We start from the raw sequence: 17,796 nt of genomic DNA, 5'->3' as shown, positions 1-17,796 counted from the left end.
TTGGCACCAAGTCACCAACTGACCATATCTTCCCGTCCCCTCGTGCCGACAGGACCGGACCAAGAACGCCCAGTTCATCATCATCTCGCTGCGCTCTCAGATGTTCGAGCTCGCCGACCGGCTGGTGGGCATCTACAAGACGCACAACGCCACCAAATCGGTCACCATCAACCCGGCGCTCATCGGCCAGCCGGCCGCCGCCCCCGCCCCCGCCGCCAACGTGGCCGCCCCCGCCCCCGCCCCGGCGCCGGCCGCCGCAGCCGCCACGTAGAGGCACTGAAGCGACTGTCGGTGTCAGGCCTTACAGTTGCTGGTTCCGGTCTTATGTGGATAATTTGATGCCGTTTGAGATGCAGTGTCAGAACATACAATGGACTCTAGGTGAAATAGTAAACCCGCAAAACGGTGTATACTGTATAGCTTCATTGCGCATCGCGTCATCTTCGCATCAGTAGATAATGGTGGGGTATGTAGGAGCAGTGACGGGCTTTGGAATAATGTTCACTAGCTGCTGCAGTCATGCTTTATGTGTGCTGGTGACGGTGCTGTGTTAGCACCGGCACCGATCAGCATTCCTGTGCTGGACGACCGTCTTCCAACCGATGTCGCCCCGTCGCTTTCGTCATGAACGAAACGCCGCCTTCTGCTTTCTGTCACGCTGTCTCGCTTTTATTCAATACATGGCAAATGTAAGTGTTGTTTGTCTCTACGCTGGTTTTCTTTACTCGATTCTATGTTTGTCCGCGTACGCTAATGTCGATACGTTTTTTGAACCGCCACATGGTTATGTGGAAGTGACTGTTGTATGCTGCTACAAGCAAATATCGGGTCAGCTCGATGGACAAGGCACATTGCCGGTTCTTGTGTCATTATTGTGGCACATCTATGTACTTGTGCCATTACTGATCTTCCTATGTGTTACCCTGCCCACCCTTGGGTTACTCTGCTTTCAACTATGCGTTAGTCACGTTATTTAGCTCTACGGAGCAATTGCTGCATCCGCTGCATCTATAGGAGGCTACGGAGAGGAAACTGGAGCAGAGGTCAAAGACCTGGTGTTATATTACGTCATAGGTGCCTGCACAAGTTTGCGAAACTTCTGGCGGCGGACACAGCTATCTTCGGAATGATCTGTGCAAGGTGCCATATCAATGCATTAGGACTCGACGTCTACATTGCCCAGCCTATTTTTACGGCGGAATTACTAAGCCAGGTTGGTCTGGGCTGCGATTTATGTTTATGACGTCATAAAACCAGGAGTCGCGATTCGACAACAAAAATTCTTGCGCATTGAAAATCGCAGACGAGAGCGGACTCCCAACAAGATGGAGGCGCTTGCCGTGGAGGTGCGGAGAGATGATGGAGGATATTACAAGGTAAGTTGAATTTTTGATAATTTTGATTGCCTTTTCGCCCCTTTTATTTATTTGGCAAATATGTATTGAGTCTCGTGTCACAAGACGCATAAAATCACTTTGTCCAAAACGAGGCGTATGTGGCGCATCGTCACGGTCGTTGAAGATAAGCCGGTATTTTAGGCAAATATTTTGATTATTGGTGAATATAATGGTATTCTTACTTCAATATTCTGTAACATATTTTGCGACATGATGATGAATGCAAATAATTAAGGTATGAAGGTAGCTGGTTGATTCATAAGGCTGCACTTGAGTTAAAAAGTTTTGTCTTGGTTTAATGATAAATCCTTTGGTAGTAATGGAACATTGTTGAGGTCTATATTTTCTTATTGCATGCATTTTTAAGAAATTATTTGATTTTCCCTGGCCTAAATTAATATGAAGATACTATTATGAAATTAATGACGGTTGATGGGTACCTACCCATCAATGGATGTGCATGCAGGAGTGTGGCATTTGATCCTGATGCAATAGATGCCATAACTTTGCCTGGTTGATTGTTAAATTGGCACATAGGACAGGAACTTCATGGATATAAAAAACAATTAAACAACCTGACTTAAAATAACCTACCCAACTTAACACCTACCTAACACCTCTTGCCAAATGAGGCACCTGACTGAAGATTTAGGTCATATCCCTTTCAATAGCTCTCCAGGGATTAAAGGAAATAGTTCACTTTCACGAAATTATTTTTTTTGCAATGGATTTGTGATTTTTTATGTTCAAAATGATCAGCAAAGAAAATAAAACCTTTTTACAACAAAAGATTATTTTCTATATTTTTGATATAGGAAGAACTTTTCAGTTTCTGTAAGGCACACGCGATCCAGTATGAAAAGAGCATGGGTCCGGAAATTCTTCAGAAACTAGAGAAATTATCGCGGCCACCGGCATTTGGGCGATCTGCTCGTGCTTTTGTTACTGGAGCGCCTCACTGGAGCGAATTTCTCTAGAGTTCTCGTAGATAATTTCTCTAGTTTCTGAAGAATTTTTGGGACCCATGCTCGTTTCATACTGGATGCGAATATGTGCAAGGCACACATCCTCAACGCAAGACACATTTTTCGGGACGAGAAATAGAATATCTTTGCCTAAGGTGATCGTTGGGCTGTAAAAGCTCCTGATTTATGCTCGTCTCAGCCCAAGCTACGGAACTGCTATTCCAGTTCAAAACCCATGTTAAAATGTGAACTATTTCCTTTAAGTGAATGGTTGCAACTTGCAAACATAATGATATTTGCATTTTAAGTATTTAATGAGTGCATCTATATGTTGTTAACAAACATTGCTGACTCCTCACCAAAGCTCTCTTCATTTTTATTATTTTACTTTACTGGAGTGCCGGTCATTCAAATTTATTATCCCCAAAACACATCAGCTGACCAACCACTTTGACAGGAGAATCATGGACGTCTTTAAATTTCACCTCTTCTTTGAAGATCACATCCTTCATGTTTGAGGCCTTTAGTTGAATAGTACCTCTGTGTATCTTGTCTTTAGAATGTAGGTAACTAATTGACACAGCTCTCCAAAAATTTTACCTTCCAATGAAACTTTTGAACTTAATGATAACTGGTATGTTCAAGGGCTCACAGTTTTACTGTTCTGGATTAGCTAGTTTAAATTCATATGTGATCAGTGATAGATGTTACAAATGAAATAAATGAAAGTAAAAAGAACAGTAGGTAGCTGCTGTTGCAGATAAAATATTAAATGAAGGTGGGAAGACTTAGCTCGCATCAATTTTTTTTAATTTTAATATAACCCTGGGCCAGAAAATGTACCCATTTTCCATTATTTTTCCTTTTATTTATTTCATTTGTAACATTTATCATTGATCATATCTAAATTTAAACTAGTCAAATCAAGAACAGTAAAGCCATGAGCCTTTAAATGTATCAGCTAATGCAAATTTGATAAATTTTATTAGTAGGTAAAATATGGTGAAGAGCTGTGTCAATTAGGGTCCTACATTCAATAGATGTAATACACAGAGGTAATATCCAATTGTATACTTCACACATAAAGTGTGTGATCTTTCAAGAAGATGTGAATTTGATGACATCAAGCTGGTCCTATTGGATCATTCAAACATAAACCTATTCTTTAAAAGCATTAATTAGCATTATTCTTCCAAGTGATGGAAGTTATGTGATGATAAGAATTTGAGCACATATATTTGACTAGTTGTGCTTTCATTATACAGGCACTATTGACCATGTCTGAAGGTGTTGAGCTACCTTTTAGATGTTTTGTCGTGCTGCGACTTGCGAGCATGGCTTACAATGATTTGTTGCCTGATTTGAGATAAGCAGGTGCTAGTATGTCCTGTTCCAGCTTCTGTATCCCTTTCTACAAGGATGAGTACCTTGGGTAGCCTTTTATCTGTGCCAACATGTAAGGGTTGTGTCCTTTGCTGTGTCCTAACTCTGGAGTAGTGGACGTCTACTCCGCGGGTCCGGTGTGGGCCGCTGTGGCCGGAGGAGCTGACCCGTCGGTGGCCGGCCGGCAGGCATCTGTGATCGATGCCGGCCGAGGTGACACGGTCCGGGTGAAGTTCGACGACGGCCAGCTGGGCGAGGTGGAGGTGCCGCTGTCGGCGGCGCGGCTGCCGCCACCCTCGCCCGCAGACCCGCCGCCCGTCGCAGAGGGCGACGAGGTCGAGGTCTACTCGCGACTCAAGGATGACGCGCCGTTCGGATGGCTGCCGGCCATCGTCAAGGTGGGTGCTGGTATGGGTCGGACTGGCGCCGTTGTGCGGATCGATGTGGGGTCGGAGGTTTGCGGCGTTCCTGTCTTAGTGTTAGAGATTACTTACTCAAAGATCTTGGATAAAAGTCAGGTCCAGGTGTGAATCCTGCTAGACAACTAGGTGACTGCTAGACAAATAGGTGCTCATCATTATATATTTCGTTGATTATAACGGAAAATATAGTTTCTTATGGGTGACTAATGCATGTGATGAAAGAGGGAAGTTTGCTGGAAGTGTTTGAATGTTTTATCTTGTCTATTAATGTTTTCCGGGCATTGTCGTAAAAGGACGTATATCTTGTGTAATCTTGTATCAGGGCTGCGTAGTCGATATATTTTCGGTGACTCCGACTCCTGAGTCCAGCTTCCGAAAATCAACTTCGACTCCGGGCAGCACTATCGACTCCGACCGACTCTAACTCTTACTCCGACTCCGCCGCCCTGCCAGGTCTGGGGAGTTGATGGATTTCCGGTGATTCCGACTCGGGCTTTGGTATCCGAAATCGACTCCGATTTCGGTCAGAACTGTCGACTCCCGCCGACTCCGATTCCGATTCCGTAGCCCTGTCTTGTACCAAGAGTTGTATTGGTCCCAGTAGACCCTCATCGATCGTTACGGATGAGCTGTGTATGTTTGCACTGGCGTAGGGTGCTCGTGCCACCGAGGATCGTGCATTGAGTGGCTATTAACCATGCGTGTCCCCTCAGATCGTGAAGGGCGACCGCTGCGTGGTCGAGTTCACCGGTCTTGGCGACACGCGGCGCACGGACATCATCGGTCAGGACGAGATCCGGCCCAAGAACACGGCGCCGCCCATCACCAACAGCACCTTCTACTCGTGCTACATCCCCGTGCCCGACGATCTCATCGAGTAGTGAGTATAAAAACAGAACGTCAGATCTCATCGAGTTGTGGGTACAAGCAGACAGTCAGGTCTCATCTATGTAGTAGTGAGTACAGACAGACCGTCGGATCTCGTTGAGTGACGAATGCAGGTAGACTGTCGGAAGCTGCACCTACTCTTACTCTACGGCGTGCCTGATTGATTCAAGAATGAGATTTATGGATAAATGATAACAATAACACGTCAAATGTATATTTAAACACACAAAGCTTTCGGTATGAAAATACCTTGATCACTGTGTTAACAGAAATGAGTACAGAAATTTCTGTCCGCATTTGAATTCTCCTGGTGGGAGAATTCGCGGCTACTTGGCGCCTCGACTTCGTTCACCCTGAACCGGGAAAAACCAAGAGCCATTGTATTATATTTGGACAGGAACTATTCACGAGCACACCGAGGTGGACACTGTCAGGACAGCAGCTGCAGATCCGGCAGACGACCGAGCACCTCGGTACGGTGCTTGATGACAACCTCAGCACAGACAGCCACGTGGCTCAGCGCATCAGGCGTGCTTGTGCATCATTCTATGGCCTCACACCCCTGGGCAATTTCACCAACCGCCTGACTGCTGCTGACAAAATCTTCCTCTGGAAGACAGTAGTGCTGCCGGCACTGATCTTCGGCTGTGAGACGGCTCCCCTCAGCTCCGCCGACATTGAGCGTCTAGACTCGCGACAGGCTTCGCTGATCAAGGCAGCGCTGGGTCTGCCGCGTTCTGCGCACCATACGGCTCTTTTGATTGCTGCTGGGGTGCCTCGCATCGGTGAGGTGCTGCGAGGTGATGCCCTCCGCGCATTCCGTAATGCTTTCCGCGCTGACCACCGTCTTCGCCAAGCCTACGTCACTGGACTGGCCAGACTTGCTACGTACCCCGAGCAGTTGGATGGGTCGTTTATTGGCCACGTATATAATCTGTGTGGTGGGAATTTCGGCGCTATCATGCACATCGCTGCTGGGTACGTCGATCACGACATAGTCCGGGCACCACTCCAAGAAAGCGGTCTTATAGACAGTTTGAAGATGGTTTTGGCAAGCAACTGTCAGGCCTCGCGGCGCCTGTTAAGACTACTAACCTCCTGAGTGCTGATTAACTGTGTGTGTGGGTGGGTGGGGTGGGGTGGGAGGGTATGTATCTTTTTGTCGCATGACGATGCTGAATAAACAATAATAATAATAATAATAATTTCTGTTAACACAGTGATCAAGGTATTTTCATACCGAAAGCTTTGTGTGTTTAAATATACATTTGACCTGTTATTGTTATCATATATCCTAACTGTCTTGGATATTCTACATAAAAATGAGATTTATGATTTAGTATTAAGATTTAGCCTGAGATATGGAGGCATGATTTAGCCTGAATGATTATCTGTTTTGGCTTTTTTGATAGCGTGTGTTAATGACCATGAAGAAACGCTTGGAAAACTGACACTCTCCGTTTTATCTTTTCCAGTGCACACCTGCAGAATGCACACAAGGAGTTCCAGAAAGCCTGTGGTGCAGCGATATGCAAATTCATACCAGAAAAGAACAGCCTGTTCCTCATGGTAAGTACCAGGGGAACTCTGCTGACAATAAGATTTCAGCGCAAGCCACTTCTTTGTATGCATTTTCATATCACAGTGAAACCTTGCTGTCCAGTCAGCCAAACTGACAATGCCCTCTTCCCGTTTCGTCGCAGGGCCGGACGCCAGCAGTGAAGAACCGCGCCAGCATTCTGTCTGAGATGCACTTCCGCGGTCTGAAGCAGAAGGCGCTGCTTCTGTCGCGCACTCAGGAGGCGTCCAGACACCTGGAGACCACGAAGGCCCAGTCCCGCAACGTGTGAGTCGATGGAACGGGGCCGTAGAAGGTAGATTACGTATCTTAAAGTAGGAAGACTATTGATATTGAGAGCCGGTGTGATTTGGATGGGGAGGGGCATGGGCACTGGGCAGATAAGTGACTGCCATAACTAAATGAGCTCTCCATAGCGGGAGAACAGATTTATTTGACCCGAGTGAGTGTCAGGACTGATCTCAGTGTTCTGGAGGATTTGTGACCCGGATGATCTCCGCCCTCGTCAGGTACACTGAGGAGTTCTCCGTAGTGGAGGACCTTATGGGACTGGCGATCGGCGCGCACGGCGCCAACATCCAGCAGGCGCGCCGTCTGGAGGGCATTACCAACATCGAGCTCGAGGAGAAGACGTGCGTGTTCCGCATCTACGGCGAGTCCGAGGAGGCCGTGAAAAAGGCGCGCAGCATCCTCGAGTACAGCGAGGTGTCGATCCAGGTGCCGCGCCTGCTGGTCGGAAAGGTGATCGGCAAAAACGGCCGCATTGTCCAGGAGATCGTCGACAAGAGTGGCGTGGTGAGTCCGCCGGCCCCAGCCGGCTCTGTTTTGGGGCTGTGGTTTGTAAAAAGACTGGGGAAGCGGTGTAGTGTTTGATGGAAACACTGCTCATTTGTTATTTAAGAACGTAATAGTGGCACTGGCGGCCTCCCTTCACCTTGTAGATTGTGCAAACTAGTTTTCGTCGAACAATGTGACATTTGAAGTGGCTGAATTGTATTGTTTCCTCGCTGCAAACTCGTTTAAAATACCTTTATATAGTAGGCGTTATCGGTTTGTATCTTGAACCGACGGTCTAGGCGGCGTCCGCTAAGCTAATACTGATGCTGGCTGGGCTATACTCCGGCCAAATTATGCTTTCCATTTGACTGATGCGCTTCCTTCTCCACCATTCCGTTTAGGTGCGGATCAAGATTGAGGGCGAGAACGAGCCGAATCCGACCACGCCCCGCGAGGAGGGTCTGGTACCGTTCGTATTTGTCGGCACCATGGAGTCGATCGAGATGGCGCGGGTGCTGCTCGAGTACCACCTGGCCCACCTGCACGAGGTCGAACTGCTGCGCCAGGAGAAGCTGGACATTGACCAGCAGCTGCGTACCATCTCTGGCCCGGCCGGCGGACCGCAGTATCCGCCCCGTGGCCGCGGAGAGCGAAACTACAGCGGGGAGGACGGCGGCGGCGGCCGGGGCCGCGGCGGGCCGCCCTATCGCGGCAGGGGGCGCGGCCGCGGCCGGGGAGGGTACGACAACCGAGACGGACGCGACGGAAAGGACTACAGGGACAACAGGGAGCCCAGGTGAGCGGGACACGGGTTTACCCTCAGAGGGTGGAAGGGTTGTAACTTGTGATCGTTATCCGTGTTTAGTGAGATGCATTGGCAGTCTTAAGTCAGACATTCGGAGGGGACAGTGGGCAGGGAATGATAGTTTGCTGTGATAATAAACGTACGCTACCGCTGGCGTCCCCTAGTTGACCCAGGCAGTCTCTGCCTCGCTCGGCATCATCCTCTGGTAACATTGCTTTTCTTACCCTGTCAGGTCCTCAGCCTCTAATGGTACTTACCACTTGCCTCTGTTTTGTCAGCTGGTCTGTTCCCGTCTGACCCACCCTTCTATCCCCACAGATACAACGGGCACGCCGAGGGCGAGCGGAACGGCGACGGCGGCGGCCGGCCGTCGGGCCGCGGCGACCGGCGCGGTCGTGGCGAGCCGCGTGGCGGCCGCAAGTAGCCGGCCCGTTCGGCTGCCACCTCCGACCTCCACGTGCGCGCCTCCGTCTGCCCCCGAGCCGGGTCGACCAGCGGACCCGGCGCCCGACCTACCCCGATCAGGACGCCACCCGGACCCGACTGCTGCGACCGCCGCCGACACCGGACCGAGAGCCCACCACGCCCACCACCACTGACGTCAGATGATGAGGGAGAGAAACGTAGAGAGTGCGAGAGAGAGTTAGAGCGAAAGAGAGTTAGAGTGAGCGCGTTCTGTTCGCGCGTTGCGCGCCGCCAGCCTCCCTGCCCGCGTACTTAGCCACTCGGCGCGGGTCAGCCGGGCTGACGGTGAACCGACACACAGACACACACACAAATACAGACATACAGACAGATACACAAAGTTACACAGACATACACAGGCAGTATTTGGGAATCTGCTGACAACATTACACACCTGTTGAAAGAATATGCAGGTAATTCTCGAGCGTGGCTGTCGCTTCTGATATTCTACCCCCAAACGCCAGTTTTCTCACCCCAGCCGATCGGCCCGTTTTGACTGCAATCTCGTTCGGTAGGCCCGGCAGTTGAATGCCGATGTGACGTCCTACCCTGGTCCCGGGAGCGGAGAGATGCTGCCGATCGCTGGGGATATTTTGGCGAATGTTTTTGTCTTATACCCTAGATCTCTCAGAATCTCACTAGAAGTCTTAGCTCATGTGGTGAAAAGTCCCTTTTTTCTATTTGATCGAGAATGACCCCATTTGAGCCCTTTTGTAGATAGTATCGCTCCCAAGCGAATATCGACGCCACAGTAAACCACACAGAGATACATTGACATCAATCAATATCCTACACAAACACTGACACGAAACACGGTACAGACGCGTACCTTGCACATACCAATAATTGCGATTCGTTTTCTCTGTTGTTTGATTAGCGTTTCCTGCATGTTGCTAGCGGTTTGTTGCGTTTCTGCGCACTGATGGCCTGCGTTCCACCCGTTCCGGACAGCTGATGGGTGGCGAGTTTCGGCCGTGAGAGGGCCGCCACCGGCCACCACTCGCCCCGACCTGACTTGACCTGACCTGATCGGACCGCAGTCAGTCGCGTCGGAGAGAGAGAGCCGGACCGACTGACCGAGAGTGAAGAGAGAGAGGAGGAGAGTCCGCGGCGGCCGCGACGGCCCCGCTCCCGGACAGAGACCAAGACCGGATCATGTCAGCCAGCGGCGACCATTGTGATTCTGTTCAGTTCGCCTCAGTGTCCTTCGATTTTCTAATAAAAATTGTATATTGTTTCGGCGTGTTCTTGAATGGAGCTTGGAGTTTTGGGACGGGGTACAAGAGCGTAAGTTATTTGTTGGCGTCGGGTTAGTGGTAATATATGGGTGGAAGTGCAAAGACGAAAGCTCCGGCGCATGGTGATCCGCTGAAGAAGGAACGGCATACCAGCAAACAAAACTTGTTTGGTTAGACACCACTGCGAGGGTCGAGTCGAAGTACAATCACACGATTAAACGTTTTCTGGGTCGCGATACTTGGCCGTTATTAAAGCTTCGCGCACCGCGTTGTTTCTTTTTGCTGTCCCTGGTACTTGAATCCCAGAATGCTTCCGGGCGTTCCAGGCCTCCCTTTCATTCCTTTCCTACCTCACGTCCCCACACTCATCCGAGTACCGACGTGCCGTGTATTGGTCACACCGCAGACAGTGAGCCGTCGAGGCCAGGCAGTGAGGCGAGGTAGATGGGTCTCCTCTCCCCGGCGGCAGCCCGGCCGGCATCCGCTGCGGCGGGCTCATCCCACCGGCGCGCGCCACTTCAGACATCACCACAGGCCAGTACGGACACACTTAGTTACACGCACACACGCACGGCCAGAGGCCCGGTAAAAAGTACAAATACCCACACTCGCCGAGACCACTCACTATCGCCTGTGATGTGAGACCAAGACAGGTGAGGCGCAGAGACACAGTGTTACGCCCGGCGCCACACAGAATCACGACAGACACAGATTGTCGTTAGACAGCACATTGCGATTCAACCATCAAGTCCGGACATCGAGTAGCGTGATAGCCACACTCACAAACTGACATTGTATCCGATAAAACTGCTGTATGAAAAACAAAACAACTCACCCACTACACATCATAGGAACACTCAAACAAGTTCACTATTACCGCCTACACGCTCCTGCCCTCCTCCGAAATATGTCTTATTACTACTATATAATAACCTATGATCTGCTAGAACACACGGCGAGGAACAAATAAATAGTCTCATTCACGGAGCCACGGAACGGTTATGCCAGCGGGTATAAACACAGTAGGACGGCGGCCGGGTCGGTCCTGTCCTGTCAGCATTGAGCAGCCCCGGACTGAGTTCCTGCGGGCACGGCCGGCCGGTGGCGCGGGCCGAGATCAGATGAGAACACGCGGCGCACGGCCGGACGCTATTGACACGGATGGCAGTGACGGATTACTGTGGGACGGCATGGCCGCCCCTTTGGAGACCAACGGAACTGGGGGGCGGAGGGAGGAGGGCGTTCATATTCGAGCCACCACGGGCAGCAGACACCAGTAGCAGCTTTTGACGCGGCGGTACGAACACCTACATAACTGCAGAGGTACCCAGTCAGGGCCGATGCGTTCTGTGGAATCTCGTGGAGCAGTTGTGAGTGATTGGGGAGCAGTGTTGGCCGCTGGCGGCTGCGGACTGGACACCGTCGCCGGACGCTATGTGTACGTATGGAGGTAGCAGAGTAGAGGTCGAACGGTGGCCGGCTGACGGCACGGGGACCAGGCGGAGGCCCTCTCCCGACCGGAACATCACGATGGTGGCGCCAGCGGTGACTGAAACGGAAAACGAAAGGTGGTGACCAACGATAAACGGTAGAAGGGCATCAGTTGTCAGGAGAAATAACGAAATAAAGCGATGACCTCTGCCAGCAATGCAGTCTGTCTCGGGGCAGGATGGGAAACCTATTACATGATAATGTAATAACACCTCTGCCTAATGTGTGGGAAAATGATCTTAAACCAGCAAACAAATTGCAAATTATCAAACCATTTTAACGATATAAGCTTTACTTGACCAGCAACAGCTAATTACGTTTTCCATGAGCAAACAGCAGACAATGACGCCTTTTCTCGCAACACACTCAGTCGCATTCTAGCGCACCATGCGTTCCCCGCAGCGCACCCAGCCCCTCACTAACCGGATGAAGGACGAAGTTGTCGTACACTTCCTGCAGTTCCTCCAGTGTGTGCTCCTCGAGGCAGATGTATCCAGCCAACTGGGGAGAGTGGCGGCGCGCGCACTCGAGGCAGTATACGACGTGTCGCTTCTCGTTCTCCTTCACCAAGAGCATGTGGAACACCTCCACCTGGCGAGGGAGAAGGGATGGAGGTCAGACGGCGCGAGAAACAGCGGGGGTAATTCTGGTACAGCGGCGAGGTTAACAGACGAATAGATTGCTGACCTATGATCAGTGCTCTATGGTTGGTTAACTATGCTAACTATGGTCAACGAAGCCAGTGAGGAGACAGATATCTCATCGGTGTGATTCATCTGCTGTTTTTCAGGACACAGAAGTGACTCGTTCGGACAACATGAGCAACATAAGGAAAGCAATATCGAAACTGGAAACGTTCTACCCACGGACCGTCCCACCCCAAATTCACGCCTCACGTCGCCCCAACCCAACCCCAGGTGCCGCCCCATCTCAACTTACGTCACAGGTGCCGCAGTAGTGGGAGCTCTCGTTCTTGCCACGGCCGTGGAAGCGGATTGCCACGCCGCAGTGCTGGGCGAGCTCTGTCACCAAGAACGCCTGGCGAAGGCCCTGGAGGAGCACCGTCCTGGCGGGGAGAGGCGGGGTGGGTCAGGTCAGGTTAGGTCAAATTTATCAAAACATTGTTGGGGAAGTTCTCGCTACGTTCGTGCATACATTATCGCCTTGTTAGGCGCATTACATGTCTTGAAGACGGTTCAGCGAGGAAATGCATGTCAGAATATTCTATCCAAATCGCCACACCGAGGTTCTTGTTGCAATGGATAATCGGAATAATCTATCGGATGTACTCCCCCAATATAGCATCACTCGTCTGTATTCTAAGGTCACCTCCCAGCGCCCACCTTCCTCTCGTCCCTCAGTCTCCGTACCTGACGCTCTTGTAGAGCTCCGGGTCGGACACCTTGATGTTCCTCGCCAGGTTCCAGCTCAACCGCTGCATGGGTACGATCGACTTGAACTTCTGGATCTTGTTCCACTCGTATCTCTCGATGGCGAGTCGGTGCTGTCGGGCGGTGAGCGGTCCGACGTTCCACGCGATGTTGTTGCACCAGCCGGCCGCCTGCACCCAGTGCACGCAGCCCGTGTTGACCCAGACCAGGTCGCCGGGCCGCTGCATGAACCGGTACACGGGAACGCCGTGGTCGAGTAGCTCCTCCATGTCTGGCCACCACGAGCCGTGCAGGTACGAGATGCCGTTCCTGAGGGCGAAACGAAAACGGTACGATCAGACAAGATCATTGGATATCGGGACACAGCACGTTATGAAGTCAGCATGGTAGACCGAGCAATTAAACGAGATATTTTGAGAGACCATCTGATTAAACTGCAGTCCAAGTTGGCGCTCTAAAGGCTGCGTCACAGATGAGTCTAAACCACGAATATCGAACATGATACGAACATCCGTTCTCTTCTCCCATGAAATCCGCCTCTCCTTGGTTCCAACCGGTGGTGCACTTACTTTTCGCAGAGCGAGTTGATGACGCTCCAGTAGGCGTCCGGCACGCCGAACCATTCACAGTCGCCCGGTCCGATGTTGATGTTGATCGAGCAGAAGTTGTTGTTCTCCTGGTGACCCGGCGTGCGACTTCCCGGCACCTAGAGGAAGAGCCATCGCACATCATTAACATGGATACGACCACCACGTCAGATAGTGATGCACATTCATCATCGACCTCTAGTGACAAACGCGAAAAACAAATGTTAGAGGAAGACCACATTCACCCATATTCATCCCAACCATGTAGCCAAGCTATGCTAACGGTGTCCCTAAGACTACGCTAATATAACAATATCATATGTCATACGATGCCTTTCTCCAAATCAAGATTACGAGCCGCCCGAACTCCCGCAGTCGGTCACCTTCATGTACAGCTGAACCGTGTTCATGCCGAGGATAGGGTGTCCGACATGACTCAGCATGTTACTGGCCGAGACCACGCGACAGAAGGCCGGCAGCTTGGTCAGCTCTCGCAGCTGCGGGCGCCACTTGCGCTCGTCGCTGAGGTCGACGTTGGTGCCGAACTTGATGGTCTTGTGGCCGCGCTTCTGGCCGAGTCGCTGGTACTTGGAGAACGAGTCGCGAGAATCGGAGTCCGAGTCACGCGGCGTCGTTGGCTTGGACTCGTGGTCCTCCTGTTGGGAACGGAGATCAGAGGTCAGGGATATCGAGGGGGGGGGGGACACGAGCACAACATCTCGCGAAATGTTAATACACTCCTAGAACACTGCTGCTGTGCAAGCACACCAAAACCCTACATATATTTACATAGCATCAATTTGCAAAAAAAAAATGCTATATTTTCATCAAGATCGCCCCTTCGTTCCCAGTATAACTTCACGAACACCAGCGTTGTGCCAGCCGCTCGGCACCCCCAACGAGTCCAAAAATGGGTCACTGTCGTCCCTCACCTTGAGACTATCGGAGAACGTCTGCGCCTGGTACTGGGCGTACTTTGCCACCGTGCTGTGGCTGCGTGACGACATACACCCCCAGACCTTGCGGCTGAAGGTGGGGTCCCAATTCTCGTCGGAGGACTGGGAGACCTGGTTCCGAACCTCCACCGTGTGTTCCGGGTGAGCCTCCACCAGAGTTTTGGTCGAGAACAGGCCGAGATCTGTGGGATCACGGACCACGGAGAGTTATAACACACCGGTGAGCGTGACCGAAATTAGCAACAAAGTTGTTTGTTGCACATTGCAAAGGCTCCAGTCTCCAATCCCTACTCTAACTGTCAAGCTGATTATACGCACTAATCAGGTCTGGAATCGAAACGACTGCGATAACAGCTTGGAAAGCAGCACTTTCTCTGGACAAGCCCTTACAGCATACGCTACAAGAAGAATGGGCCCGAAATATTAACACTTTCACCAGCAGTCGTTCCCATGCTAATCACCAGAACCCCTTTAGCACACCTAATCTCTCCCGCTCGTCACTCACCGAGTCCCAGGGCGCCGGCGATACCTCTGACCACCGCCACCGGGTTCTTCAGACAAAACTCCTGAAGCTGCGGACTGTGCGCCTGTCGGCGGCTCTCCACCAGCACAGAGGGGGTCTGCTGCGGCAGCTGGTCACGGCGCAGCACGGCTCGGGGCGCCCCGCTGCTCGGGTCTGACGCGCGCGGTGCAGCCATACTCAGGCTGGGCACTCCGAGCTGTCCCCGACCCCGACACCGCGCGGCCACCTCAGCCGCCGTGAGCCGCACACTAAACTCCGGCTCCTCGCCTGGTGAGACGGCGGCGTCACTGCCGGCGGTGTCACTGCTGCTACTGACTCCCCGAGAGCTCTCCGAGCTCGGACTAGGAGCCGCCGCCGGGCTGCACGGCGGAGCTGAGGACGAGTCCGATGACGGAGTGGACGCCGGTGTCGCCGACGGTGTGGACAGCGGCGCCGGCGGCGGTCCCATCCGATCGTCACGCGCCATCGCATCCGGCCGGCCGGGGCTTGGTTGCCTTGCTGCGACGACAGGTGGTGCGGACTGCTCGCCGATCTGCCTCAGTAGATCTTCCGCCAGTGCCTCTGCTGCGCCGGAGGTGGCCGGAGGAGGCCGCGGCGCCGGCGGCCGGTCCCCCCGCAACGACCAGCGGTGCCGGGCCGCCTCTGATGGCGCCGGTGGAGAGCGGGACGCAGCGGAGGACACTGGGGGAAGTACGGGCCGCGGCGGCTCCGGAGCCGGCAGTCGGGGCTGCAGACGCTCCTGCAGGGGCTGGGAGTTTGCGCGGGGCCATGGACTACCGCCTGACTGCTGCTGCTGGTGCTGCTGCTGGTGCTGCTGTTGTTGCTGTTGTTGTTGTTTCTGTTGCTGTTGTTGTAGCTGCTGTTGCTCTCGCTGTTGTTGCTGGCGCTGCTGTTCCTGATGTTGTTCTATCCTCAGCAACCTTTCCCGCTCCTGTTGTTGTGCATGCTGTTGCCGCTGTTGTTGCTGCTGCTGCTGTTGTTGCCGCTCCAACTCTTGCTGTTCCTCCAACTGTTTCTGGTACTGTTGTCGCAGCTGTTGGAGATGCTGCAGTTGTTGCTGTTGTTGCTGCAGCTGCTGTTGTTGCTCGCGTTGCTGGTCGATTTTCCTCTGTAACCTTTCCTGTTGTAATTCTTGTTGGTGTTGTTGCTGTTGCTTTTGCTGTTGCTGCTGTTGTTGCTGTTGTTGCTGGTGTTGCTGCTGTTGTTGGTGTTGGTGCTGGTGTTGCTGCTGGTGGTGCTGTAATTGTTGCAGGTGCTGTTGCTGCTGCTGGTGCTGCTGTTTCTCCAGCTGCTGCTGCTGCTGTTGTTGATGCTGCTGTTGCTGCTGTTGTTGATGCTGTTGTTGTTGCTGCTGCTGTTGATGTTGCTGCTGCTGATGCTGTTGATGCTGTTGATGTTGTTGCTGTTGTTTCTGCAGAAGCTGCTGTTGTTGCCTCTGAAGCCGCTGCTGCTGTTGCTGCTGCTGAATTTTCACCTGCTGCTGGTGCTGCTGCATCAACCTGCAAAACATTTACCGGATATGAACACCGTTTCAAACCGTTCACCGTATTCGGTTATATTTCCAACAACACAGTTATTGGATCTCAATGACGCATTAGGAATGCTTCAAAAGCAAAGAAGTCTATCATAACGCTACCAACCCATGACTCAATTTAGTTTTGAATAAAACACTAGTTTTCTTGCGGTTACTGTTTCTAATCTATAGATTTCCCTCGCATGAATGAGCGCCAAAGCGCTACCAATATCGGTTGACCGGTTGGGTTTACCAAAGATCCAACGCCCTTTGCTCTGGTTTGGTGGCACTGACCTGTACTGCTGCTGCAGCTGGTTGAGCTGCTGCAGCTGCTGCGGCCCCAGCTGCCGCTGGTGCGCCTGCAGGTAGCTGAGCAGCTGCAGCTGTTCGGGCCGCAGGTAGAAGGGCGGCGCGTCAGACTGCTGCTGCTGCTGCTGCTGCTGAGGTGGGGGAGGCGGAGGCTGGGCTCGACTGGCCGCCGGGTCCACCGGCTCCGTCTGTGAAATCACACAGGGGGCTCATCAGCAGTCATAATTACCCAGGTAGAAACACGGAAACTACGGAAAGTACTCGAGCTCCAACGTTTACATCACAGGATGGGAGGTAAAACGATCATTACAAAGTGCCTCGATCTTTAGTTTACAATATAAAAGAAGGCTAATACAGAAAGTCCACGACAATGTCAGCTGTTAATCAGTTGCTTTATCCTGACTTCACCTATCCGTGCTTCTATCCTCAGGATACTGAAATCCTTCTCCTCCACACCGCCACCCCCTTCCGGGCTGGACAGGCAACTTTATCTCATGCGGGCTGTTCCCTTGGAGCGGCACCGCTGCTCCTGAGGGAGCGCACCCCGTAGCCGGGTGCAGTGAGTGCTTTGGGGCTGGGTGGCCTGTCTTCGGACGGGCTCAGCCCCGGCGACTCACTAGGATGCCTGTCCAGACCAATGTCTCCCCCTAATTCCTATCATCCTACCGGCTCTGCAATGGTCTTGTCGACCGAAAGGGCCTAACCCAACAAAACAAACAATCCTGACTCCGCCTTACCTTGAGCCGCTTGGGAGCACTGCCGCTTGTATGGAGGTCGTTGCCGCCGATTACAGCGCCCTCTCTACCCAGCTGCAACAGGGACAGACAGACCGACGGACGGTCAGGGGTCGGCAGAGTCCACCAGTCCGGCTCAGCCCTCTCGGCTAACGAGCCCCCATAGCCGGTCATTGTCCGTGGTGCTCTGTGATCCCCCTGATGTGGCGTATCTCCCTTCCGTTAAATCGTGTGATCTAATCTCGCCTCAGATATGGGCCTGCAGACCCAATGCGTTCGTAACCTAAATATGTTAACAACCACGTCCACAAACACAGTCGGCTGGCGTTCACCGAGGCGAAGACAGAAACGTCCGGATGTTTTCTCTGCTACA

The 17,796-nt window shown here is 52.2% G+C and overlaps 3 protein-coding genes across 9 annotated transcripts in view; 2 read left to right on the top strand and 1 right to left on the bottom strand.

The window, feature by feature from the left end:
- Window positions 1–693, top strand: part of LOC122385443 (structural maintenance of chromosomes protein 4-like) — a 48,785-nt gene extending 48,092 nt beyond the window's left edge. For 4 of the 6 annotated variants that reach the window (XM_043373722.1, XM_043373725.1, XM_043373724.1 and 1 more), the window contains exon 23: window positions 53–693. In XM_043373722.1, coding sequence (XP_043229657.1) covers window positions 53–271 — 219 coding nt within the window. In that variant the 3' untranslated portion in view covers window positions 272–693. The remainder of the gene's footprint in view (window positions 1–52) is intronic. The other 2 variants (XM_043373723.1, XM_043373727.1) reach the window with 1 other exon arrangement.
- Window positions 694–1,073: 380 nt separating this feature from the next.
- Window positions 1,074–9,918, top strand: LOC122385442 (synaptic functional regulator FMR1-like). The gene is made up of 8 exons (XM_043373720.1): window positions 1,074–1,376; window positions 3,934–4,143; window positions 4,881–5,047; window positions 6,531–6,624; window positions 6,759–6,901; window positions 7,144–7,429; window positions 7,813–8,207; window positions 8,535–9,918. The coding sequence occupies exons 1-8, from the start codon at window positions 1,326–1,328 to the stop codon at window positions 8,638–8,640; spliced, it is 1,452 nt and encodes a 483-aa protein (XP_043229655.1). The 5' UTR covers window positions 1,074–1,325; the 3' UTR covers window positions 8,641–9,918.
- Window positions 9,919–10,293: 375 nt separating this feature from the next.
- LOC122385441 (lysine-specific demethylase 6A-like) overlaps window positions 10,294–17,796 on the bottom strand; it is a 29,275-nt gene continuing 21,772 nt past the window's right edge. Inside the window, exons 5-14 of one of the 2 annotated variants that reach the window (XM_043373718.1) lie at window positions 17,427–17,498; window positions 16,675–16,877; window positions 14,850–16,366; window positions 14,321–14,526; window positions 13,772–14,044; window positions 13,371–13,507; window positions 12,781–13,110; window positions 12,350–12,476; window positions 11,834–12,001; window positions 10,294–11,468 (exon numbers count right to left, since the gene is read on the bottom strand). In XM_043373718.1, coding sequence (XP_043229653.1) covers window positions 11,445–11,468; window positions 11,834–12,001; window positions 12,350–12,476; window positions 12,781–13,110; window positions 13,371–13,507; window positions 13,772–14,044; window positions 14,321–14,526; window positions 14,850–16,366; window positions 16,675–16,877; window positions 17,427–17,498 — 3,057 coding nt within the window. In that variant the 3' untranslated portion in view covers window positions 10,294–11,444. The remainder of the gene's footprint in view (window positions 11,469–11,833; window positions 12,002–12,349; window positions 12,477–12,780; window positions 13,111–13,370; window positions 13,508–13,771; window positions 14,045–14,320; window positions 14,527–14,849; window positions 16,367–16,674; window positions 16,878–17,426; window positions 17,499–17,796) is intronic. The other variant, XM_043373719.1, reaches the window with a different exon arrangement.

The sequence above is a fragment of the Amphibalanus amphitrite genome, unplaced genomic scaffold, assembly GCF_019059575.1.
Source record: "Amphibalanus amphitrite isolate SeventyFive unplaced genomic scaffold, NRLGWU_Aamphi_draft 000219F_arrow, whole genome shotgun sequence".
Lineage (NCBI taxonomy): Eukaryota > Metazoa > Arthropoda > Thecostraca > Balanomorpha > Balanidae > Amphibalanus > Amphibalanus amphitrite.
The sequence above is the reverse complement of the archived record's forward strand: the minus strand, read 5'-3'. Positions and strand labels throughout refer to the sequence as shown.

Bases quoted from the DNA above. Each gene is read 5' to 3' on its own strand.
- LOC122385442 (XM_043373720.1), top strand. From the start codon at position 1,326: ATGGAGGCGCTTGCCGTGGAGGTGCGGAGAGATGATGGAGGATATTAC. The intron at 4,144-4,880 runs GTGGGTGCTGGT...GTGTCCCCTCAG, and splicing joins GGCTGCCGGCCATCGTCAAG to ATCGTGAAGGGCGACCGCTG. The intron at 6,902-7,143 runs GTGAGTCGATGG...CGCCCTCGTCAG, and splicing joins AAGGCCCAGTCCCGCAACGT to GTACACTGAGGAGTTCTCCG.